Source organism: Octopus sinensis, linkage group LG10, assembly GCF_006345805.1.
Source record: "Octopus sinensis linkage group LG10, ASM634580v1, whole genome shotgun sequence".
Classification (NCBI taxonomy): domain Eukaryota; kingdom Metazoa; phylum Mollusca; class Cephalopoda; order Octopoda; family Octopodidae; genus Octopus; species Octopus sinensis.
Genome location: NC_043006.1, coordinates 31,955,985 through 31,982,983, shown reverse-complemented (window position 1 = coordinate 31,982,983; position 26,999 = coordinate 31,955,985). Strand labels below are relative to the sequence as shown.

The following is a 26,999-nucleotide window of genomic DNA, read 5'->3' as shown; positions in this document are numbered from 1 at the left end:
GGATGTGTAATGTCAGTGTACATATACAACAGAGCGTGAGCACCCTGAGAGAAAAGTTAGACACAAGAAGCATCAAATGTGGTGTACAAGAGAGACAACTGCACAGGTACGGTCATGTGTTATGTATGGATGAGGACAGCTGTGTGAGAAAGTGCCACACCCTAACTGTGGAAGGAACCTATGGAAGAGGTAGACCCAGGAAGACATGGGATGAGGTGGTGAAGCATGGCCTTTGAACATTGGGCCTCACAGAGGCAATGATGGGAGGCTGAGACCTTTGGAGATATGCTGTGATTGTGAAGACCCAGCAACTAAAGTGAGATCGCAGTAATGGCCAATGCCAGTGTTGCATGTCCCAAACATTGAAGAGTGCCCCTGCTGTGTTGGGTGATATATGTTTGAGAAGACCTATTGAGTTAAGTAAAACCAAAATTGTAGCTGTGACCAGTGCCCCCTGACTGGCTCCCATTCTAGTGGCACATAAAATGCATCATCCAAACGTGGTCGATGTCAGTGTCCCCTAACTGGGTCCTGTGCCCATGGCACATAAAAGGCACCATCTGAACATGGTCAAAACTAGGTCCACCTGACTAGCTCCCATGCTGGTAGCATATAAAAAGCACCCGCTACACTCTTGGAGTGGTTGGTGTTAGGAAAGGCATCCAGCTGTAGAAACATTGCCAGATTGGATTGGAACCTGGTGCAGCCACTGGCTCTCCAGACCTCAGTCAAACCATCCAACTCATGCCAGCATGGAAAACAGACGTTAAACGATGATGATATACACACACACACACACACACACAATTTTACCATCTACTAAATCCATTCACACTATATTAGTCAACCCAAGGCTAAAGTTGAAGACACTTGCTCAAGATATTGCTGTACAGTGGGATTGAACCTAAAACCGCATTGTTGCAAATCAATCTTCTTACCCACACAACCATGCCTCCCACTAAATTATATAAATCTTAAAACCTTCATTGTTTCAATATGTTTTGTGGTTGTCTTTGATTTTGATCTTTGTTTAAAATTGCTTCCACCCATGCCACTCAAAGGTGATTCATGGTGTTCAAAATTTTGATTGTCTTTGATTTCACCCCATAGAGTGAGACTAAAAAGAATATCATGACAAGTAAAATAATATAAATTATTATTACACCACCACCACCTCCACCTCCATCACCACCTACACCACCATGTCAGACACACAACTGTGAATTAGTGACACGTGCTACTCTTCTGAATCAAGTTCTCCAAAAAAATTCAAACCAAGCCTGCGATCGGATTTCAATTTTTGTTTCAACCAATCCTACTTCAATTATGTGATTAATGTCCTTGGGAAAAAATTACTCTCCCAGTTTTCCACTTCCCTGCAAAATTCAGTACCAGACACTGTGTGTGTGTGTGTGTGATTCTGTCTTAATTCTCAGTGTGAACTGATTTAATTCTGAAAGGCATGAATGCCATGGTTTCCTAGTTTTTATCATGTGGTTAACACCATGTAAAAAGCACCCATGCCAGCGCTATATAAAAAGCTCCTGTGCTGGTGCCACATGAAAAGCATCCAGTTCCACTTTTTAAAGTGGTTTGTGTTAGGCAAAATAGACAGTTGGAGTCTGGCATAGCTTTCTAGCTTACCAGCTCTTTGTCAAACGATCCAACTCATGCCAGCATGGAAAATGGATGTTAAATGGTGATGCTGATGATGTTGATGATGATGGGAAGAAATGACTGAGTGTATATAAAATAAGATTCTCAATTCTTGAGTCAAGAGTTCTAATTCCTTGAAAAACTTTGTTGCGTTTCTGAGGAGGTAACATAATTGCTGCCTATCTCCACTTCATCTTAGTGCAATGAAGAAATATTTTTGTTCATTGACAAAAGAACCAAAATATGTGTGAAGTCCAAATACAAAAAAAAAATAGTTTTCTATCATTAACAAAATATGCTCTTGTTTTGATGAATGGCAGAAAAGAGATATTTACCCCAAGTGAATCCACTTGTGCATGTCCTTGAGAGATGTGTGTGTTAGCAATGATAGTGGGTCGTTGAAGTCGTCAAATTTCATAGATGTGTGAGTAGCATAAGTTCCAGCAACAAGTTGGCTTCAGCTGTTTCACAGTCACTGCTTAGTTACCAGGCAAATGGTGTCTATATTCCTAATTGTCTGTTAAAGAAAAGGCTCTAAAGACAAAATTGTTAATGACATTCCAATATACTATTTACGACAATTGGGATTCTAATGAGTTAAGCGTCTGCTGGATCTATTGTGTTTTCATGGCCTGTGCAGCCTTGGATAAAAACAAGTTTTTAATCTGCCTTCTGATGTCATCCATCCCTGATAAAATCTTGTTTGAGGATTTAAACTTGCTTTCATGTCTAAACTCATTGATCCAGGTTCAATTCATAGGCAAGGAGTTGATGTCCGGTTCTCTTCCAATATTCCTGGCAAATACCGTGCTTGTGTTGACCTGTCAAGCCAAGTGAGACTGTAGTAGTGATCAATGCTGGTATCAGGTCAATGGCACGTAACAAGTACCCACTACACTCTTGGAGTGGTTGGTGTCAGGAAGGGCATCGAGCCATAGAAACCTTGCCCAATTTGATTGGAACCTGTTGCAGCCCTCTGGCTTACCAGTTTTCAGTCAAACCATCCAGCTCATGGAAAGTGGATGTTAAACAATGATGATGAGGAAGGGGAGGAATAGACAGGTAACTTTACATACTTATTTGAAAGCAGTCTATTATTTCTCCTGCTTTTGGTGCATGGTGTAGAGCTACAAGTGAAACTGTCAATAAACTAAGTTTGCAAATCTTTTCATTCACATCCTGCTAACAAAACAGACAAAAACATCATCTCATTGCTTTCCCTTTATAAATTTAAAACCCTAAACTTAACTAAGAAATTACCACGAGAACCTAGTCCTTAAAATGTCAGGTATTCACAGCCCCTTTATCAGCCAAACAATGCTGCCAGTATCATATCCACCTTTCGTTTCTATTAGCAGCTTGTAAGTGGTAAGTGGTAGAGTGAGCAAAAGTTTCTGGATGCTCTGAATATCGTCAAAGAAGCATTGCATTAGTTTTTAATACAGGACTAGGTTTCTTTTACATTTGGCAATTATGCACAATTATTGCAAACCTTTTAAGCATATCTAGCATTTAGAAATGATATACATACTTAACAGTATCCTCAGTGTAATATATTTGAGAGTGACAAGTAATAGACAGGCCAAGCTGGTAATGTCAGCAGCTTGTTTTATATGTCGGGGATCCAGAAATGATATCCAGACTTGGTAGTATCATCAGCCTTGTGTGTCTGCGATTCTTGAGTAATTCACAGGCCAGGCCTAACAGTGTCATCAGCTTTGTATATCTGAGATCCAAAACTAGCATACAGGTTTCGTAGTAGAAATAATATATTTCTAAATCTCTCAGAGAGATTTATGCAGTAGCAGCATGATAAAGTGATAGCATGCTGTCAGCTTAATGTGACAATACCATAAAAGGGAAGAATGCTACTGTTATTTAGCCCTAGGAAACACCGTTTCCTGTTGGACTAAATAATAGTAGCATTCTTCCCTCTTATGGGACTGTCACATTAAGTTGACAACATGCTCTCAGGTTTGGTAGTGTCACCATCCTCCTGGTATTCTTTTATTTCTTTCAGTCATTTGACTGCAGCCATACTGGAGCACTGCCTTTAGTCGAACAAATCAACCCCAGGACTTATTCTTTGTAAGCCTAGTACTTATTCTATCGGTCTCTTTTGCTGAACCACTAAATTACAGGGACATAAGCACACCAACGTTAGTTGTCAAGAGATGGTAGGGGGCAAACACAGACACACAAATACATACGTATATATATATATATATAAATATATATATATATATACGATAGGCTTCTTTCAGTTTCCACCTATCAGATCCATTCACAAGGCTTTGGTTGGTCTGAGGGTATAGTAGAAGACACCTGCACAATCACAATCTAGGTATATCTCAAAGCAAACTCTTACACTGTTGTACCATTGAACTACAAATAATGTTCATCTTTTATGCTCGGGTGACCCTATAGCTTCCATGAGTACAACTGTATTCGTCTTTGCTTAGATAAAATGACTAAATTGTGGGTGCTAAGTCCTCATGAAGGGGTCTTTCTAACTTGTAAGATGAAATTTTAGATATATTACTTCATTTGTGTCTAATATCTATGGTTTAAATTTCATCAACAGCAAAATTATATGAAGTTTCATGGGGGTTATGGCCCTTATGCTTAGAATATAATTTCCAAATTTCATAAAGATCCATCCATTGAGTACTTTTGACCTAGTACTAAAATGACTAAAATTTGGGAGTTAAGCCCCACCCCTCCATTAGGGGGTCTTGGAATCCTCATGAGAAGTGGAGAGTTGGAGAATACTTCTTGAGGTGTGTTAATTACCTATGGTTGAAATTTCATCAACATCGAAAATTTATGAATTTTCATGGGGGTTCTGCCCCCTTTAAGCCATCTGAAATTCAAACCAAACATATTGCATTATACCCGCCCTTATGCATTGAATCTAAGTTCCAAATATCATAAGGATCCATTCAGTACTTTTGGTCCATAAAACTGTATGAAACATACAGCATTACCCTTCTCCCTAGGCTTGGATTTTGTGTTCCAAAGTTCATTAGGATTGGTGCAGTAGTTTTCGAATGTATAAGTAACACACAAAAACATATAAAGACATTGACTTTTATATAATAGATATGAATATGCACATATACATACATGTGTGTGTGTGTATTATATATATATATATATATATATATATATATATATATATATACACACACACATACACACACACAAACACACAAAGTTAGATTGATAGATACAACTGAGTGGGCAAACAAAAATACGAGACACTGCCTAGTGCTTTTTTTTATTTTGATAAGCCTGGTACTTATTCTATCAGTTTCTTCTTGTCAAACCAGTAAGTTATGGGGATGTAAATAAAGGAACAGCAGTTGTGAAGCAGTGATGAGGGAGAAACACAGAGACAAAGACACACACATAGACTTACATATATACCTACATATATATACGATTGATTACTTTCATTTTCTGTCTATGAAATCCACTCACAAGGCTTTGGTTGGTCTGAGGCTATAGCAAAAGACACATGCCAAGTCACCACACAGAGGGACTGAACCCAGGACCATGTGTTTTGGAACCAAGTTTCTTACCACACAACCACACCTGCACCTAAGTATGTGTGTGTGTGGGGGTGTATATATGTATGCATGTATATATGTGTATATATGTGTGTACATATTACATACACATATATATATATATATATACATCTACACATCTATATCTATATATATACATCTATATATATATACATGTATATTTATACATCTATATACATGTATATATATATACATCTAATAGATATACATTTGTACAGATGTATACATCTATATATATATATATATATATATATATATATATATATATATATATAGATGTATACATCTGTACAAATGTATATCTATATATATATATATTGAACCAGTCAGGATCCCTGGTCTGGTGGTACATAAAAAGCATTATCCGACTCGTGGCTGATGCCAGCGCTGCCTCGACTGGCTTCCGTGCCGGTGGCACGTAAAATACACCAATCCGACCGTGGCCGTTGCCAGCCTCGCCTGGCACCTGTGCAAGTGGCACGTAAAAAGCACCCACTAGACTCACGGAGTGGTTGGCGTTAGGAAGGGCATCCAGCTGTAGAAACATTGCCAGATAAGACTGGAGCCTGGTGCAGCCTTCTGGCTTCCCAGATCCCCGGTCGAACCGTCCAACCCATGCTAGCATGGAGAACGGACGTTAAACGATGATGATGATGATATATATAATATGTATTATATATATGTATGTATGTATATATGTGAGATAATAGTTTCACTATTAAAGTGAAACTATTAAAGTGAAAATATCTGACATTACAATAGAGAGATATTGTTTCACTTTTGACATGTAATACTGAAATAGTGGAGGAGATATGATATTGCTCTGGACTTTCACTAGGCAAGAAGCTAAAAAATTTTTTGGGCCTATGACACTACATGGACACTAAGTAAGGCATGTGTAAAATTTGAATGAAATTGGTTGTGTAGTTCTCAAGTTTTAGAGATTCATACAGACACACAGACAGACACATGTTCTCATCTTTATATATATATAGATTTTCAGTGAAAGAAGTTCTCCGTTCAATACTCACTGGCAGTGTTTAAATTTGGCCAAAAAGGATGAAGATTTTGTCACCAATGCTGAGGTTGTTAACAGAGAGTGTGAAAAATTCAAATTAAATGAATTAACTCTGGACATGTTGAAATGTCTAATTTTTGTTCAAAGGCTAACTGCAAGCAAATATGCAGTCTGCCTTTTATTCTGAGCGAGAGGCCTTTTGTCACCAGCAGGGGTAAGAGCTCTCTAAACTTTGCCCAGGCTATTCTTACTCTAGCAGTTACACTTTCAGCACACCCACCCCCGCTACTTACTTGGTCTCCTAGGTAACGGAAGCTATCAACTACTTCTAGTTTGTCTCCCTGGAACGTGGTAGAAGTTGGTCTCTGCACGTTTCCAGAGTTTATTTCTCTTGAGCATCTGCCACATACGAAAACTATCTTCCCAGTTAGCCTACCTTTGACATTGCTGCACCTCTTATGTGTCCATAGCTTACACTTGGTGCACCTTATAGAGTTTCTACCTACACCTTTTTTACAGATCGAGCAGGGCCATCTACCTGAAGTCGTTTGTGGTTGGTCCACCTTCCTACTTATTAGGACTTTGGTTTTGGCTAGGTTGATTCTAAGGCCCTTCGATTCTAATCCATGTTTCCACACCTGAAACTTCTCCTCCAGTTCTGATAGTGATTCAGCAATTAGAGCAAGGTCATCAGCATAGAGGAGCTCCCAGGGGCATCCTGTCTTGAATTCTTCCGTTATTGCCTGGAGGACTATGATAAATAGGAGGGGGCTGAGGACTGAACCTTGGTGGACCCCAACCTCTACCCGGAATTCTTCACTGTAGTCGTTGCCTACCCTCACCTTACTAGCAGCGTCTCTGTACATGGCTCGCACAGCTCTCACTAACCATTCATCTATCCCTAGTTTCCTCATTGACCACCAGATAAGGGATCGGGGGACCCTGTCAAAGGCTTTCTCCAAGTCAACAAAAGCCAGGTACAAGGGCTTACCTTTGGCTAGGTATTTCTCCTGCAGCTGTCTTACCAGGAATATAGCATCAGTAGTACTTTTCCCTGGCACGAACCCAAACTGCATATCATCTAAGCTAACTCTCTCTCTAATTAATTGGGCTATAACCCTCTCCGTAACCTTCATTACCTGATCCAACAGCTTGATGCCCCTATATGTATATATACTTTTCTACTCTTGGTACAAGACCTGTAATTTTAGGGGAGGGGGTCCAGTTGATAAGATTGACCCCAGTATGCAACTGGTACTTAATTTATTGTCCCCGAAAGGATGAAAGGCAAAGTCAACCTTGGCAGAATTTGAACTCAGAACGTAAAGACAGACAAAATACCAGTAAGCATTTCACCCGACGTGCTGACGTTTCTGCCAGCTTGCCTTATATATATATATATATATACATACACACACACATGTCATAACATGAAGTCCTATTCCATGTGTTAGGCCTAATAAAGAAAATGCCTGGTGTTACTTCCACAGCATTAACATCATGTGACCTGTGCTGACCAATAGAAGCCTAACAGCTGGAAACCATCTTGAATTTGTCTGGAGTCTTTCAATCTTCTCTTGGTATATGATGAGATGGATGCATTCTGTGTGCCAACAAAACTTTGACTCTTATGCAGCTGACTCACACTTATTAAAAACTAAGCAATTCCTACAAAGTGTGTTGAGTGCCACTTTCTTTCATTTGTCCACTCACTTTCAAAATTTTGCACAAGGCCAGCAATTTGGAGGAGGGGTAAGTTGGTTGCATTGCTCCCCCTCCCCCAAGTACTCAACTGGTACTTATTTTATCAATCCCGAAAGGATGAAAGACAAAGTCAGTGGGATTTGAACTCAGAACATAGATGGACAAAATGTCTCTAAGCATTTCACCCAACATGCTAACAATACTGTCAGTTTACCGCTTTACTTGTATTACATATATTATTAATTCATTTATTCCCATTTGACACAGTTTCTCACACATCAGAAAATATACCATTTCCTATTCTAATAAGAGTGACCAATTCTAGGTGGCCATGAACCATGGTCCAGTATACATAGCTGATGTAGTGTAACAATGGAGAGACACATGCGTCCTATGGTCTGGTGGCATCATTCATGGCTTGGTGTGTTAACACCTGTTTTGTCTATGAAGAAATTTCCTTCTCTTGAGAGAAGTGTATTATTGTTTTACAATTTCTGAATGTATACAAACCTGTTAAGTATGGTTGTACACAATGATATATATATATATATATCCCTCTCTCTCTTTCGGAGAGGCACTGAGCAGCTATACGCACACATACACACACGGCAGTAACTTCCACCTACCGAATTCAATCACAAAGCTTCGGTCGACTCGGGGCTATAGTGGAAGACACCTGCCCAAAGTGCCACGCAGTGGGACTGAACCCGAAACCATGTAGCTAGGAAGCAAGCCCCCTAACCACACAGCCATTACAAAAAATGGGACAACAACTCAACAACAAAACATCCAGACAGTTGGATGATACAAAAAGGGACATGAAAAAACAAGGATGGGTCATTCAGAGTTTTCTTTTGTCAGTTGAGTTCCAGATTATCTTTGCAGTTTTGGCTTGTTATATACGAGACTGCTCCAATCTGGCCAGCCCCGAGGAAAATCTAAGCTAAGAGCATTAGATTCCTTGGAAGAAAGCAGCGGATGTATATGAAAACAAGGACAGGAAAAAAACGGAGAAATGGTGTACAAATACAAATGTAAACAACAGGACATTAACAACAGAAGTCTTTCGACTAAGGACGAATTAAATTAAGCTGGCGTGTGTGGAAGTGAAGCCGTACGGCAGGGACATAAGAGATGACTGGCATGGGAAGGAATATAGATGTTGCACGGATGCTAGTCGAACCAAGAAAGAAAGGTCAGGTGGAAGGAGAGAAGAGAGGTAGAGGCAGAGGGATAGAAGAATTAGGGAGGGATGAGAAAAAAAAATAAAGAAAAGGGACAGAGTGAAGTGAAAGAGGAAGGAAGGTGAGAATGAAAGGAAGGCCAGGAAATGTGAGAGAGGGGGATCGAAAGAAAGAAGGGTGGAAAAAATGAAATAAGTGTAAAGAGGCTGAAAGAAAGAATGAAAGAATAAGAGTCATAAAAAATTTAGCAATATATATATGTATATGTACTTACAGGAGGAAGTGGGTGGTGTGTGCATATATAGGAGGGCATCCATGTTGAGAGATGGGCATGGGGGAAGATGTGTCTCTAGTGTGGGGTGCAGATGGTTTCTTGGGGTGTGTGGAGGTGTTCAAGTGTGGGATACAGGGTGTGGTGGAGGGTGGTGTGGCAGTGCGAATGTAATGTCAGAGGAAGGTGTAGGGGAGATGAAAGGGACGGTAGGAAAAACAGTTATAGTTGGTGAGTAAAAAAAGGTAAAAATATCAAAAATAAGAGGTATAAAGTCAGAAGAATGAATAAATAAAGTGATTGAAAAGAAGGTGGAGAGAAAATGCAGTGACATGTAAAAGAACATGTGTAAAGGGAAGGAAGTTAGACAGATGGAGAGAACTTCAGTTGCAAAGGTGAAAGTTATAAGAAAAGAAGAGGAATCCGAGGGTGGCAGAGAGTGATTGAAATGAGTTTAAAGACATGTGAGTAAAATAACGACTCTCCAGTCATGAACTGGTTGTGAAGAAATTAATTTTTTTCTTTGCACCCAGCTGTAGAAGGCATACCCTAGAGTACAGTTAAAATTGTATCTAATGACATATTATATATATGCTAAGTGCTCAGGTTGGTTTATCACTAAAACTCTAACTTAAACTGTAAATGAAACAAAAGTGATTGTTGTAGTTGCCTAGCAACGAATGGCTTTAAGTGGTTCTTCGTTAAGTGGGAGGAAGATACATTTTAAAAAGAAAGGAGCAGACAAAACATGTGGCATCACTTTGCAGCACAGAATTTATTATTCAAACACAACTGCACAGTTGCTAGGGATTAAGACGTTGTGCATAAAGTACCATTCTCTATCAAAGATAGGTCCTCTGCCTTGATGCAATTTTTTTGAACCAGCCGATCTAGGTCAGCATGGATATTCTTTCTTACTCTAGGCACAAGGCCCGAAATTTTGGGGGAGGGGGCCAGTTGATTAGATCAACCCCAGTATGCAAATGGCACTTAATTTATCGACCTCCAAAAGGATGAAAGGCAAAGTCGACCTTGGCAGAATTGAAACTCAGAATGTAAAGACAAACAAAATACTGCTTAGCAATTTGCCCAGCATGCTAACATTTCTGCCAACTTGCCATCAGCAAGGGTATTGCATTTAAAATGATGATACATGCATATATATATACTGAGAAAAAAGAGGTAGTCAAAATTTTCGATAATTCTTTATTAATACTTTCGCTTGTTTAACCAAATTTTTCAAGACAAAAATTATGACCCAAAAATGATTTTTTTTTTTTGGTTTTAATTTTTGTCTTGAAGAATTACGTTCAACAAATGAAAATGCTAATAACGAATTTTCCAAAATTCTGACTGCCTCCTTTTTCTCAATATACAGTATCTGTACACCACATCAAACACTATATCTATCTATCTATATATATATATATATATGTGTGTGTGTGTGTGTGTGTATGTGTATATATATCTCTCTCTATATAAACGGCAGTTTGTCTGTGCGTGTTTCTGTGTGTCTGTTTGCTTGTACCCTCACCCTGACCACGGCTTTCAACCGATTCTGATGAAACTTGACACACACATAGCCCAATGTCATAATTCAAAACTAACGCAGCGAAAATTTTGAAAAGTTTCCCCAGTTCTGAAAAAAATCGATAAATTCGACATGGGTCGAGAATCAGAAACACAAACCGCAAACTGTCTAGGGGACGCAACTCCAACTTTTTTTACTCTCAAAAAAAATTTACCATAATTTTTTCCCATTTTTTTGCTATTTTTTGGCTATAACTCTCTAAAAATGCTTTATAGTTATTTCCCTTACAAACCTGAGCAACGCCGGGCGATACTGCTAGTATGTATATATATATGTGTATATATATATGTATATATATGTATGTATATATGTATATATATATATATGTTTGTGTGTGTGCGTGCATGTGTGGAGGCACAATGGCCCAGTGGTTAGGGCAGTGGACTCGTGGTCGTGGGGTCACGGTTTCAATTCCCAGACCAGGCGTTGCTAGTGTTTATTAAGCGAAAACATCTAAAGCTCCACAAGGCTCTGGCAGGGGGTACTGGCAAACCCTGCTGTACTCTTTCACCACAATTTTCTCTCTCTTTCATCCTGTTTCTGTTATACCTGTACTTCAAAGGGCCAGCCTCGTCACACACCGTGTCATGCTGAATCTCCCCAAGAACTGCGTTAAGGGTACACATGCCTGTGGAGTGCTCAGCCACTTACACATTAATTTCACAAGCAGGCTGTTCTGTTGATTGGATCAACTGGAACCTTCATTGTCATAACCAATAGAGTGCCGTGACAACAATATGTAAAGTTAATAAAAGAAAAGAGAAAATATAGGGGATACTTGGTTAATTTTATTTGTATCACAGTGAAAAAGTAATACAAAGTAATACATATAAGATCCAAGATATAAAGGGACCGGATCAACAAAAATAACCAAAAAAAAAATTGCCCTATACATTCTTGCAACCCCCACCCACTACTATTCCTGCTACATAAGGTATCACCTGGAGACTTCATCATCACTGTCTATCTCCTTGGACGTACCTTTAATTCATTCTCACTCTCTCTCTCCTAAATGTGTGTAGCCATCAACTCTTCCCCCACACCTTAACCACCATCTAACATACGGATGCAGCATCTCTCTCTCCATAGGATTGTTGACTTGCAAGATCCATGGTGATGTTGAGAGTGCCAGTGACATGAAAACGCACCCAGCACATTATAAAGTGGTTGGCATTAGGAAGGGCATCCAACTGTAGAAACCGTTCAAAAATAGACACTCGAGTATGATGCAGTTCTTCAACTCATTGGGTCCTTGTCAATCTGTCCAACCGAAACCAGTATGGAACATGGGTGTTAAATGAGGATGATGTGTGTGTGTGTGTGTGAAATACTACTAAACGCCAGATTTACTACAATGCTAGATTCCATATCATTAGATAGTTTATCATGACAAACATGTATGTTTAAAACTGACTCTCAAAGCTTTCCCCTTTATTACTGCATAATTGTTAGTTCCCTTTGTAAAATAAATGTGCGCTCCAATAGAAATACTACTTATATATCTTGGACTGCACTGCTTCTACATAAATGAGAATCCGTTAATAAGCCTTTCATGTGACTCACAAAACCTCAATCCTACCTCCAAACTTCAATCCTCAATCAATATTTTACGGCCAGTAGGGTGGCGAGCTGGCAGAATCGTTAGCACACCGGGCGAAATGCTTAGCGGTATTTCGGCTGCCGTTACGTTCTGAGTTCAAATTCCGCCGAGGTCGACTTTGCCTTTCATCCTTTCGGGGTCGATAAATTAAGTACCAGTTATGAACTGGGGTCGATGTAATCGACTTAATCCGTTTGTCCTCTCTGTGTTTGGCCCCTTGTGGGTAGTAAAGAAATAGGTATTTCGGCTGCCATTACATTCTGTGTTCAAATTCCGCCGAGGTCGATTTTACCTTTCCTCCTTTCAGGGTCGATTAAATAAGTACCAGTTACGCACTGGGGTCAATGTAATTGACTTAATCCCTTTGTGTGTCCCTTCTATGTTTAGCCTCCTGTGGGCATCCAGTAGTTCAGGAATTTCTTCTCTCTCTCTCTCTACAATAATTTTTCCTGTTAATGCGAAATCCCCCAGTTGAGTTACCTTCATCTCCTAGTGTTGTTACAGAACAGAGTACTGTGTACAGAGCGGAGAGGGTGCAGCTTCAATACAAATGAGCATCTGTAAAAATTCCAAATTTGACAAAAACCTCAACCACCTATATGTGACTTTGCAACCAACAGTTGACTATTTTCTCTTCTCTATCTCTTAATGGCTCCTCTGATGACATCCCAGTTGTTTTACCAACATCTCCTAAATTCCAACCTGTGTTAAATCCGCTCCCTTTCTCTCAAGACTTCATCGGTCATTAGGTTTAACATTATCACACGGTCCGTGGGTAGCTTTAGTAAAGTCCCCTCTACGGCAGGTATTTTGCACCAGGTGTCAAATCTCAGAATAACTCCTTCCTTCTTTTCCACCAAATTCGTAAGTCCTAAAAGTGGGTCGTGAGAAGTACCTTTGTTTTTTTGAGCCATTAAAAAAATTTATGCCTGCGTAAGTTCAAGGTGATTATCACTCATCATTGACCTTATCAATCTGGCAAGGCATCCAAAGGTTGCCGCCCTTTGGACAATGAGTGTATGCGTGCGCACACGCACACTTGTATATGTATACATATATATATGTATCTACATTGAGGGTGTGTACTTCTTTCGACACTATCACTGTTCATGATACAAAAGTGATGATTATGCACATTTCAGTCCCTTTTATTTTAAATCCCATCCGAAGACTATTAACTTTTCTGTAATATTACACCTAATGCAATCCGATAGAAATACTCTCGAAAGGTAAGCTAGATATAATATGCCGCCGAATCCGCGAACCGATATCGATCACCGGTCTAATCTGTTCAGTTCAATTGTATTAAATAACACTTTGTTTGCGATTGCTTTCTGCTGTAAGACGTCAATGACACAACACAACTCCCTTTATATTATATACATTCCCTTTATAAAATGGGAGAAGTTGCGTGTCGCCTCCAAACAAGAGATCAATATTGTCATCACATCCGTTTGATCATGCGCTGAAAAACCGATCAGGACTCAACATTTTATTAGAAACCATCGTTGATTAGTCAATATATAAAGAAAACTTTCTATAGTAGTTTTCGTAGTCGATAAAAGCAAATTGAAAAAAAAATTAATAAAAATTAAAATAAAGCTATTAGTAAAAAAAAGGGGTGGAGTAAAAAACATATTTTTAAAAAATCGAACGAAATCCGAAATAATTATTTCCTTAAGTTCTTCCGGGAATGGTGAGTTTGCGGCAGCGGGGTCGACGGTGACGACGACGACGGGATCGGTAGTGGTCGTGATGGTGGAGGCGGAGGCGGCGGCGAGATCGACAGTAGTAATGGAGGTGGCGGCGGCGGGATCGACTGTAGTAATGGAGGTGACGGCGGTGGGATCGACAGTAGTAATGGAGGTGGCGGCGGTTGGGGGCTTGGTGGCGGCGGCCTGGTTGACCTCTTACGAAGTCCTAACCAACCAATCAAAACACACAACAGTAACAACCTGACGTGGCATATAAAACGCCATCTTCTTCTTCTTCGTTTTTTTGTCCGCCATCTTGGTACGGTGCTGCAGAAAGACCAAATCACTTCCAAACATTTGGACCGTCTACATTTACTGCTGCAGATAAAACACTTTAATCACATCGTCGTTAAGAAGGTTTTATTTTTACTTTATTTTATTGAGTTCTTTTTTTTAATTTCTACATAAACCATTCTGTTGTCAGTGATGTTTCTTAAACGGGAGGGTTTTTATTTTAATGTATTCTAATATTGCTCGACGTGTGTGTGAGTGGCTTTTATCATTTCCACTTTATATCAGACAAAATGGAGGGCGTTTCTGCTATTATATATATATATAGATAGATAGATATAACATACATACACACACACATATATATATTATATCTATGTGTGTGTGTGTTTCGCGAGTATTCTGTGTGTTGCCAACATTGTCATTTATTATTAATCTTATTCCTTTCTCTTGTCATGTCCCCCATCACAATTGCTTCTAGTCCACACATTAACAATAACTCTGAAATAAAAAAAAAAATCCACCCCTCTTTCATTGATCTTCAATTCTGCTGTTTTAAAATTATTTTCCTCTACAATATATCCCGATCCAAACTGTATTATTATTACATACGACTCGACATTGACATTTACATTGGTTTTTTTTAATGAAACCATGGTCGTCGCCAACTTATCTACGATATTATCGTTTCTATTAAAGACATCCTGATCGCCTGTTTTTTTTTTTTTTCTTTTAAACATTTGCGTATATATATATGTGCCGTATGTATGTATGTATATATACCGGCCGCATTTTCTTTAATCCATACTAACCGTCAATTGTAAATTGATAATCTGAGTATTAAATTTAGCTTTCTGCCCAAGCTGGAATGCGAGGACAAGCCCCTAAGTGGGCTGCATACATATCGGTTTATATCATCCTGTCTCCTATATTATTAATAAAGAACCGACAGAAATTGCCTCCTCATGCACTGTTAAAGCATTGCTCATATACATGTCTCACTGTTAACCATATATACATATACATGATGTATATTAGCTGTAGTTGCCGATATATAAATCACCTCGAAGGTATCTGGTTGTGTCGTACTTAAAAATGGAGGCTCCATTTTCTATTAAAACCACCAGTTTTGTTGCTGTTTCTTCCACGAAACCCTTCCTTCTGAATTTATTGTATCATTTTGTCCACAACTATTTTAAAATTGATCTGTTGCTCATTGCTTACTTTGTCCCTGATGCTTCTTTATAACAATCATACAGACGTCGGTGTGTGTGTGTGTGTGATTATATAGAGACATTATATTATGTTATCGACGTTAAAGATAGAAGGGCGTGTTAGGAAAGACTGCGACATCTAAATCACACGCTTACCTTTCATCTGTTTGTCGCCTAAAAACAGGAAAAGTCACCCTTTTTTTCACTTAAACATTTGTGAATCAGAGCAGCTAGTACTCATATCGGCACTATTATACAACCAATTTCATAGATCGAACACTCAATTATGCAAGCTTGTACAACGTTTATGGACCAAACAAACATATATATATATATATATATATATATATATATATATATAATATATATATATATATACGCACGCGACTTAATCGAATAGTTCTATTCCTTTATAATTGTTACAAAATTTACAATATACATATTCTCTTGTTCAGGGACGTTAGCTTTTATGTGACCATTTCACTAGTTTTTCGCTAGTTATGGCATTATTGTCGACAGGTTTTTATTTTGTTATGCAAAGGCATGTTTTAGAATTTCAAGATGCTTCAGTAATCAACAAATGTCTTTATTTTTTTTAAAACTCTTCAATAAAAACACTTGCAGTTGACCGACCACGTTTCAGATCTGTCCATAAGCTTCCACAATTGACTCGCACACACCCTAGCTTAAAAAAACATATATATATTAACGAGATAAATGAGTACGTTTTACATAGGTGTCCCATTTGCGAGAAGTAGCTAAGAGGATTTTTCTTCATTTAGTTGTAAAAATGTTCATGTATCTGTAAGCTCTTATAATATAATGGTTTCAGTCTTTGAACATGAAATATCTTGGCGTGGTGCTAGTTTGAATGACAATATAATGATTAACACTGGTGCACGCCCCTCCACCACCAAATATATATATGTATGTATCTCCCTCATGTACTTGTGCTATCTGTATGTGTGTGTGTATATATATATATATATATATACACACACATATATACATGTATATATATAAAGTTGTAGTTGACCCAGTTGTGTTAGTCTCTGATCCTGTTAATTTTGAACAGATGATGCAATGGGATTCGACTTTATCGGCAAGATTTAAATCTGGGGGCGGTGGAAGATAGTTCACATTCCTGTCACGTGTGCGTGTCTTTTTAGCTTAACTTGACAGCATGGCCGAGTTTCGTATTTAAGAGAAAAATACCTAATGAATTCCAGATTTCCCGTAAACGTACGTCAACGGGGATATCGAACTCACATACTTTCATTACACACATGTGACTCCACACATATATATATATGTATATCCCCCCCCGTCTCTGTGTGTTGTTCTCTTGTTCGTTTGTTAACGATTATCCTGATTATTGGCTCAAACTATCTTGATGTGTGACTGTTCTCTTTATAATTCTACTATAATTTTAATGAAGATTTTGCCGTTTCTATTATCACTGATGTTGATTACATTACATTTTATTGTGGAAAGAAAGCATTGTTGCTTAACAAATCAAGTCAGGCGTTGATGATTTCGCCGATATCTTAATTTGCTATATATATATGTAACTGACTTTCATGTTCATTCGCAAGTCGACTACGTGGACAGGTAAAAACACATCCCTCCCTCTTTGTCTCTTTCTCGCTGGAAGCCTAATTATTTTAATGCTAAGCAGTTGCGTTGAGGTTTAGTAGTAGGGTAATCCTCCCTTTTTAAACAAATTTTCGCAAATCCGATATACTTTTAAAAGCGAAGGTGTTAAAAAAATAATACCGAACGATGGTGGGGGATCTGTCGTTTCCACTCCGCTGTTTCGTATTTTGGTATAGTTTTCCATGTTCAGTGTAGAAGTGTGTTAATTAGCTTATTGCATGTTCGATCTCTTCTTCGCATTATATCTATAGTTTAGTTTGATAGGGTAAGGGCTCAGAATTTTTTTCGGGAGAGTTGCTGCTGTCGCCAATCTGAAATAAAATTGAGAATCTAGATATAACTCGAATTTCGAAATAATGCATCTTTTTTATTATATTTTGCGTACAGTTTTGTGTATTGTGATTCTACCTTCCTTTAATAATTGATGTACCACGTGATGGGCGGATTCTCTCCCTTACTTAAACCGGCTGTTGAGTAGTAGCGTCATTTGTTGAATAAAGTCTCAGGTGTACCTGATGGATTTTTTATTGTCATTTTGGAGGACTCCAACATAATTCCTTCTCGTTCGGTAGCGGTCTGCCTCTTCAGAATTCAAACACTAGTTATGCAAGTTACCTGGAGCGCGTAAAATTCCCCACGAAGTATTTGAATTTATCACTGTGATATTATAAGGACGATCAAATAATTGCCTAAAGGATATTTGAATTAAACCAGTGAAACTTGTAAGTAGCGCGTACCAGACTACAACTTGAGGTAATCTAGCCAGATAGGATAAATTTCCCCAAGCTTTTAATCTTAGGGTTAAGAATGCATCTTGAATGCAGTGTTTGTTGGGCTAGAACACGAGAAATTTAATGTATGTAACGGGTATAATATTCAGAGTAGTTGAATGAAACACGAAACTTGGAAATAGTCATATTTCAATCCTGAGTTTAAAACTTAAGTTTAAACAATGTTAAAGGGTTTATAACTGAAATATCCTTGTAAATAATATTGTTGTTACAAAGTATTCTAAGCAAGAAAGTTACTATAACAGCTACTTTTCAAGGATTTTTTTTTCTAGGAGTGTAAAATATGACAGAGATGTCCATATGTTATAAGTGTGAGAAAAAAATATCATTTTTCTCAGGTGTGCAAATCGCCTAATAAACCAATCAAATGCCATTATAATCCAGGTAATGAAACAAATTTCCAGTGTACTAACTTGTATAAATTTCTTTAGCTTTAAGCTATTGAAGCATGGAGGACAATTTTATTCAAGTTGATATTGCTGAGCAAAATGCTTCAGTTACTAAGCCATTCATAGACAACAATGTGATGGTATGGAAATAGCTTAGTCAGCAATATGCAGAGGTGTCATTTGGAAGTTGGTAGTCTCTGCTGGAATGCAATTCTTAGTTTCATGTCTCAAGCATTTCAGTCTAATAACTCCCCCAAACTTTTGTAATGTTATCAAATTTTTCTTGCCTTAAAATTTCACCCCTTTAACTCAAAGCACAAAACCTATTGCTACACTGTTGAGGTATTTTGTAAGCAAATGCCAAATCAAGTAAACTATTTAATCAAAGGCAGCTTCATGTATCGTGTGACTCACTGTGTGGTAACAAAAATTTCAATACCATGTCATTGATCTCTCAACCACTGTCAATATACACACTGGTCTTAGTATTTTTCCAGTGCTTGTCATTGACCATTTAATACACACTCTATCTCAATGTTATTTTAAGTGAGCTCAATATGAAACATGACTGTTACCAATTTCCACTGGCAATTACAGAAAGTTTTCATACTAGCTTTGAGACAAATTGTATCAGTATGCATGTAATCTTACAAATGCTGTGACATGTTTTCAGTCATCTCAGAATAATCTGAAATCTATGTACTCATATTTAGATAGTGTAGATCGGGATCTCCAAACAATTTTATACCTTCAACCACTAGGCACGAATAAAAAATAAGATGTGCAGTTTCCAGGCATTTATTGACCACTTCGGAGACCGTTAATGTAGGTTGTAACTCTACTGAGGATTAATGGCAGCTATCTAAAGACATCATTTTATAAAACATCTTGACTCCTTTTAGGGAAAAATGCATTTTTTGTAAAACAAGCCTCAATCTTAGTTATTGCATTTGAGACTACAAAATAGCTAATCCTGATAGGTTGCTTTTTGTAAAAAAAGATTCACTGGACTGCTACTTACAACAAATGGATAGCAACTCTTTAGCTGGTAAACTGGTCGAACAGTTGTAGCATTGGATGGTCTGCTTTGTGGGATTTGTTTCATCTCTGTTTTGGGTGGTGGATTAATTGAACTGTAAAAATGCCTGACCAGATATGTCAGTATTTGTTCCAGCTATTTGTGTGCTTAATCCATTGCCTAGCTTAACATCACTAAAACCTGGTACTTTGGGTATTTTTAGCAAACTCTCCACTTTGTTGTAAGCATTCATACCAGATCTCTGCTTTGAAAATATCTTCCCCTGTCTCTCCCACTAGTTTTAGAGATGTTAGGCACTGCCTTTCCTCCTGACTAAAAATGTTTTTTGTTTTTTTTTTTGTTAATGACTCTTAATAAAATTTACCATGTTTCCCATTTCTCAAGAAGCTACAACTGCTTTCGAAACAAAAGCAAATGCTTTTAAAAGTAACTTGTATCCTATTTGAGAAAGATGTGGCTGCAGTTGTTGGTTGCTTACATAAATGGCAACACTACCTCGTAGGGAGACAATTTTCTCTCTTTGCAAATCAAACCATGTTTAACCCTTTAACATTTAAACTGGCCACACCAGCCCCAAATATATGACTTGTTTTATGTTCAGATGCCTCCAATCCAGCCCCTCACATCTATCCTGCAATCTCATTTTAAAAATAATCACATCAAAATCTTCAAGCTATAAGGTAATTAATTCATTCAAAACAATGTGAATAAATAAGGATTACAGTTGACAATAATTTGAATGCTGAAGAGTTAATAGAATTCATAAATGCAAAATAATGTCAAAACATTTTACTGGGGTGAGGGATGAACTTCATATGGGTTTGACATTTTCTACTGATGTAGAAAACACCATGTTTGCCAATGTCTTGATCAGCCATATCAGGCCTGAATAGTCTATCTGTTCTGTTTGAACTGGTTAAATTCAGCCTCTCATATCTCCCCTACAGTCTTTCTGAAAATAAACAATCACATCAAATCTCAATGCTATGAGGTAACGCACGATTAATTCAAAATAATGTGAATAAATAAGCATCACATATGACAATAATCTCAATGCTAAATGGTTAAATGCGTTCTGATTAAATTAACACTTTTAATGACAAATTATTGCTCATGACTTATAAGATTGTTGTATTATGTAAAGGCAAAAAAGTCTTCTGTCTTCCAATACAGATTTCCACAAAATCTCTGATTGCCAAATACACTTCAAACTAAAGCCTAAATTTCCATAATCCTATGATTCAACAACTTGTAAAGGCCATTCTGGTTATCTCTCAAAACTATGTCTTAGCAATTTTCTCTATTTGGAATTCTTGGTATTATTCTGTGATAGAGCTCAAATTGTTTTTATAGAATTGCCAAATTTTCTAAAATGTGGAATTTTGAAAAGCAAAATCACCAAGGAAAGTGGCAGTGGGAGAAGACATGAAGGAAGTCAGTATTGTTGGCTTAAAGTCATAGAATATTCTAGAATCTTGTTGGAAACTCCTTATTTTGGAGTGCTTCATTTAATTTACTCTCTGCTGCCATTGAGGCTCTTCATTATCCTTTCTTTTAGATGCTGTTCCCTAGTGATATTTCTCTTGACCATGCCCTAAAAATATACACACTTGCAAAAGTAATCCTTTAGTAGAAGCTAAACTACTGGAATGTAATGTTTGCTTATATTCAAATAAGTAATGGAACAGTTGAATTTTGGTCACAACAGCCAACATTTTCAGTGAAATACTTAGTCTTACGGAATCAGACTGACCAGTTGTTGATTCAATTTCTTATAACTACACTTTTGGTTATCATTGTTCCATGCAGAGGCAGTATTCTTCAATGATTGTGTGATTATTCCACTGAGTTTTTTTTTTTTTATTGCCCATTACATTTCCATAAAATCTTATTTTAGGCTATCACTGTTAGCTTTGCTAATTTTACAGTCTCAATTGGTTTTTGTGTTTTTTTTCTCTTAATGAAGAGTGAATATTGTGGTTCTGTGTTATTTCATAATTGAAATATCACAGTATTGCATTATGTATTGAATAAAAGTCTGTGTGTATCTCTTGTTATTACTCTACTTATAAACATAATGAAAGGTTTTGTAGTTTCAAGAAATATTAGCTTGGAAGTAAGTTTAGGATATGAAAGTGTACAAGTCTATCAAAACGTAAAGTGTCATCTTTTTTGAATTATTTAATTACAAACTAGTTTAGAGACCACAACTTGCTATTTAATATTTGACATATGTGAGCATAAAATACAGAATTAGAAATAGCTTTATATAAATGCATTCTATTTTTTTTTTCCCTGGTCAGGCAATTTTTTTCTAAGAATATAAGATTGGATTGAAATTGCAGCAAAACTGATAATTTGGACTATTTTCGTCTTCCAAATAAAGTATTTGGGTCTCAGGCCTTCTTCCTTTACACACATAAATACATACATTACAGAACCTGATAGCCCCAAAGTTTTAAATAGGAGCCATAAGCTGTGTTAGACAATTAAATAAGTCAAGTATTTCCTGTTGTGATTTTCGTATTTCTTACTTTCTTTTTTAAACAGTTTGACTTGTAAATGTGTCACACATATTTTCCTTCTTACCCCAGTTAAGTTCCAGAACACTTTACAGCTTTCTGGTGATTTGTCTAAGACTTTTACGCTTATGAATTCATTATTGTGAAGCAGTGTTGATATGTGACTGAGGAATAAATAATTTAACTTATTGTTGATCGTTTATAAATTGTATTTTTGAAATACCATTTTTATTTTTAAAAATGTTCGTTTGGGAATTAACGACTTATATTCTTTTGAAATCTCAATCTGTTACAACAAAAGCACTTGATTACTTTTAAGTGAAATAATTAGCATCAAAGTTGTGATAGGTAATTTGTTTTTTAGTTCATTCAAGTTTAATATTGAAATGTTCGAGTTTATACACATCCTAAGTAAGCTGAATTAAACATATAAATCTAAGCTAATTGCAGGAAATATTTCTTTTAATTCTAACTCTTATCTGCTTAGATCTATCAATGTAAAATATTAGTGCACAGTTTTATCTCCATTCTTTGTGTATCATCTCCCCTCAAACATTCTGTAAATAATTTCACATTAAATTTCTCTTGGCTTACTTTCTTAAATTCATAATTTGCATTTTGTACACTTATTCCTTGTGTTGTTTATCAAATTTTACTGTTATTAATTAATTATAGAATCAAATATTTGGTGTAACTTACTTTTGAGATCATTTGAACACACACTACAAATAATACATTTTGGAATTGTATAGATTTTAATGCAGAGTTATAGATAAGCCCATTTCTATGCACTGAAGTTTTAATCTTTGATATACTATTTGTTATTGTACCACTGCCAAAGTGGAATGGATGGTTTTGCAAAATGGTTTCTCAATTTGTCAATATATCCAGTCATTTTTTAAAAATCTTGTTCAGGATTTTTTTTTCTATGCTAGAGATAGTTTTATGAAATTTCCATTTTCTGGTTAAACTTTATATCTTAATCATTTCACTAATTATCTGTATAGTAATTATCTTCAGATGGATTCTGCATATGCAGCCTTTGGCTCAAAACGCTCTAGTCATGACCAATTTGTCTTTAGTTCAGGCATGAATCAAGTTATTTCTTTTTCAACCTGGGTAGGGCACGATTTAAGGGAAATTTGGCTGTTGTTTCTAGCACATTGAACAACCACATACACTTGGTTGTGATTGTTGTAGTTCTCTGTTAATGTATAAAATGTTTTATTGATGATGCGTATTTAATAATCTTTCATGTTTTATGCATCTACATTTGGAAATATTAATGGCATTTTAGATTGTCTTTCTCTCTCTCTCTCCTTTTAGGTTAAAGAAAAAAACCTGCCATCATGGGGAATGTGTTCGCCACCGTGTTTAAAAATCTATTTGGGAAAAAAGAAATGAGAATCCTAATGGTTGGGCTTGATGCCGCTGGAAAAACAACAATTTTGTACAAGCTCAAATTAGGCGAGATAGTTACCACTATACCTACTATTGGTATGTTGATTTGATTAGTGAATACTTAATTTTTATCTTGCGATTGGAAACTTTTTAATAAATATCTATATTGTAATTATAATTTTCTCTCTTGCAGGATTCAATGTAGAAACTGTAGAGTATAAAAATATAAGTTTTACTGTTTGGGATGTTGGTGGACAGGACAAAATTCGACCTCTATGGCGCCATTATTTCCAAAACACTCAAGGTAAGTTAAAGAATGAAGTTTTCAAATACATAAACTTTTTGGGGCAGCTTGTAAGAACTTTTTGGTGATGTTTGAGATTTTGTAATTGTAAAGAAGTGCCAATTTCTGTGGCGGGAACCTGTGGAAGAGGTAGACCCAGGAAGGCATGGGATGAGGTGGTAAAGCACAATTACTCTTGGCCAGTGATACATAAAAGGCACCCACTACACTCTTGGAGTGGTTGGTATTGGGAAGGGCATCCAGCTGTAGAAACCAAGCCTGATACAGCTTACTAGTTCCATTCAAGCCATCTAGCCCATGCTAGCATGGAAAATGGATGCTAAATAATGGAGATCACAAAAAATTGTAAATGTAGTGAAGACCACAAAGCGTTAAATAAAACCATGTGGGAAGTGATTTAGACATTGATGAAAAGTGAGAACTATAAGTTATTTCTTTGACAGACCATGGGAAACAAACTTTTCAAAAAATTTAGTGATACTGGTAGAAGGTAAATCTCAATTTCAAATTTTGGCACAAGGCCAGCAATTTAGGAGGAAGAGGAGGTAAGTCGATTACATTGATCCCCAGTGCTCAACTGGTACTTATTTTATTGATCCAAAAAAGGATGAAAGGCGAAGTCAACCTTAGTGGAATATGAATTCAGAACCTAAAGACAGGTGAAAAACTAAGTTTTTCGCCCAGCGTTCTAATGATTCTGCCAGCATTATGCTGCTTTACTAGAAAGTAAATATTAAAAATACTTCTCCATGAATTTCAAACAACTTTTTACGTAAATACAAAAGAAAACTAGTTAGTGTTATATGCTTTGAGATATTTCAGTATTCCTGCTGATATCATTCCAATGTTTTCAGCCTGAGATGTAACAGTGTTCATTGTCATCAATAAACGTTGTTTCCTTGCCTGCATGGATTAGTTCACTAAGGCCTACTCCCTATGGTAGGATGCCTTTACTTGTTTCTAGGCAAGGTAATATATCCCATGGCCAGACATGTTTTTCCACAGAAAATTAGAAATGAACAACTGCATGTGTATGATGGTGACACATGTTTACAACAATCACATGATATGAGGACAAGGGTACAAAACATATACATACACAGATAACAGGCTTAAATAGGCTTTCTAATGTTAGGAGAATGCTCTGTAATTCTTAAATTTATGATGCAAATTGGTGTAAATACATTTTATGTATCATAAATACATTGCTTTTATTTATCAACCAACTTAAATATTTTAATCTCATAGGCACTGTATGTACTTTTTAGAGATTCCTGGGTCTCTTGATAATTTTTTCAAAGTAAAAAATTTGGTAGAATTAGTTAATATATATTTTAAATTTACCCTAATGTTGAGTTAAGTGAAGTCATTGTCAAAGCACCATTCAAGTGTGGTTGTTGCCAGTGCCGCCTGACTGGCCCTCATTGCCGGTGACACGTAAAAAGCACCCTCTACACTCTCGAAGTGGTTGGCGTTAGGTAGGGTATCAAGCTGTTGAAATCTTGCCAGATCAGGTACAGCCTTCTGGCTTGCCAGTCCTCAGTCAAACCGTCTAACCTATGCCAACATGGAAAGCGGATATTAAATGATGATGATGATGAATGTAATTTAAAAGAATAAATTTAAGAATGAAATTTCTTTTGCAATATTTTGAGTTATTCTTTTACACTTTTTGCTGGAAATCAGAAATAACTTCAGGACGGTTATTTCAGTTAGTTGAAAACCTAGTTTTAGAAATAACTTGAAATGTTTATTAATTTTAATTTTTTAGCTGTTACGTTTGATAGGAGTTGACTTTTAAAATGCAAGTTTACTCTGACTTTATTAATTTTTCCATTATTTTTTTGTTGCTATATATGTAATGTATTGTGGTGCTTTGGGAACAACTGAAGAACCTCTGCCTTTGAAGCTATTTTAAACTCTCGATTATTTTACCATTTTAGCATGTCCTTTCATGTATTTAAAGAAATCACTGAAAATGATGTGTCTGTTCTTGTGAACATTACCAAGCCTTTGTTAGAAAGAGCATTTGACTTGCTGAAACGGGTTACATCTTGTTGAGCATTTCAGTTTTTTTTTCTTTTTTAATTAAAACATTAAAAAGTTTCTGTGTAATGGAATTATATGTGAATTGTTTCCAGGGTTAATTTTTGTTGTGGATAGCAATGATAGAGAAAGAATTCAAGAGGCCTGTGAAGAATTAAACCGGATGCTTAATGAGGATGAACTGAGGGATGCAGTGGTACTTGTTTTTGCTAATAAACAGGTAAATACAGTTATGAGTATTTATTATAAAATCATTTTTCCTTTGCTGTAAATAACTTGATGAATTGTTTGCTCTCCAAAGACGTGTTTGAACTACTGCATCACATGCTTTAGAATCTAGTGATGTGCAGATAACTTGTGGAAAAGAATTGGTTAAATCTCTTATCAACTTTAGTATTTGATTGGTATGTTATTTACTGATATGTTGTGTATGCACATATGCATGCGCACACTCACACACACCAGTCAGAGATAGAAAATGAAAGTCATAAGAGAAGTTTGTGTGGAAAGATGAGAATTGAAAGAAAGTGAAGAATAACAGGAAAAGAGGAAAGTGAGATGATGGTGATGCAGTTGTTTTATTATAAACTGTGATTGAGGCTCTTGAGAGGAAAATGCATGTTTACTCACTTAGCCATGTCTGGGGCTTTTGATAATGAAGTGGTGTTTCCCATACATAATGCAAGTTTAACCCTTTCGTTACTGTATTTATTTTGAGATGCTCTGTATTTCTTTCAATTACTTTAAATATAACAAAGAACTTAATAAAATAACTTAGTTATCATTCAGCTAGTGTTAGGAGCAGAAATTGTGACTAAGGTTTGGTGGAAGATTTTAATTCAAAACTTATGAAAACAAGACATTTGTACTCAGAGCCAGTTTCAGCTGGGCTGGTAATGAAAGTGTTAAGGCCATCACTTTCACAAGTGTAGTTACTCACTTGGCTTAGGCAATGAAACATAGCAAGTGATATAAGATTGCTTGAATTACATGACTTTATTTTTGTTTCTGGCTACAGCCATCTGAACTTCTGCA

The 26,999-nt window shown here is 36.7% G+C and overlaps 1 protein-coding gene across 2 annotated transcripts in view; it reads left to right on the top strand.

Annotated features, from left to right (window-relative positions):
• LOC115216698 (ADP-ribosylation factor 1-like 2) overlaps positions 1–26,999 on the top strand; it is a 45,236-nt gene that overhangs the window by 6,097 nt on the left and 12,140 nt on the right. Inside the window, exons 1-4 of one of the 2 annotated variants that reach the window (XM_029786228.2) lie at positions 14,574–14,728; positions 23,540–23,710; positions 23,808–23,918; positions 26,060–26,184. In XM_029786228.2, coding sequence (XP_029642088.1) covers positions 23,563–23,710; positions 23,808–23,918; positions 26,060–26,184 — 384 coding nt within the window. In that variant the 5' untranslated portion in view covers positions 14,574–14,728; positions 23,540–23,562. Of the gene's footprint in view, positions 1–14,573; positions 14,729–23,539; positions 23,711–23,807; positions 23,919–26,059; positions 26,185–26,999 lie in introns of those variants that run through there. The other variant, XM_029786229.2, reaches the window with a different exon arrangement.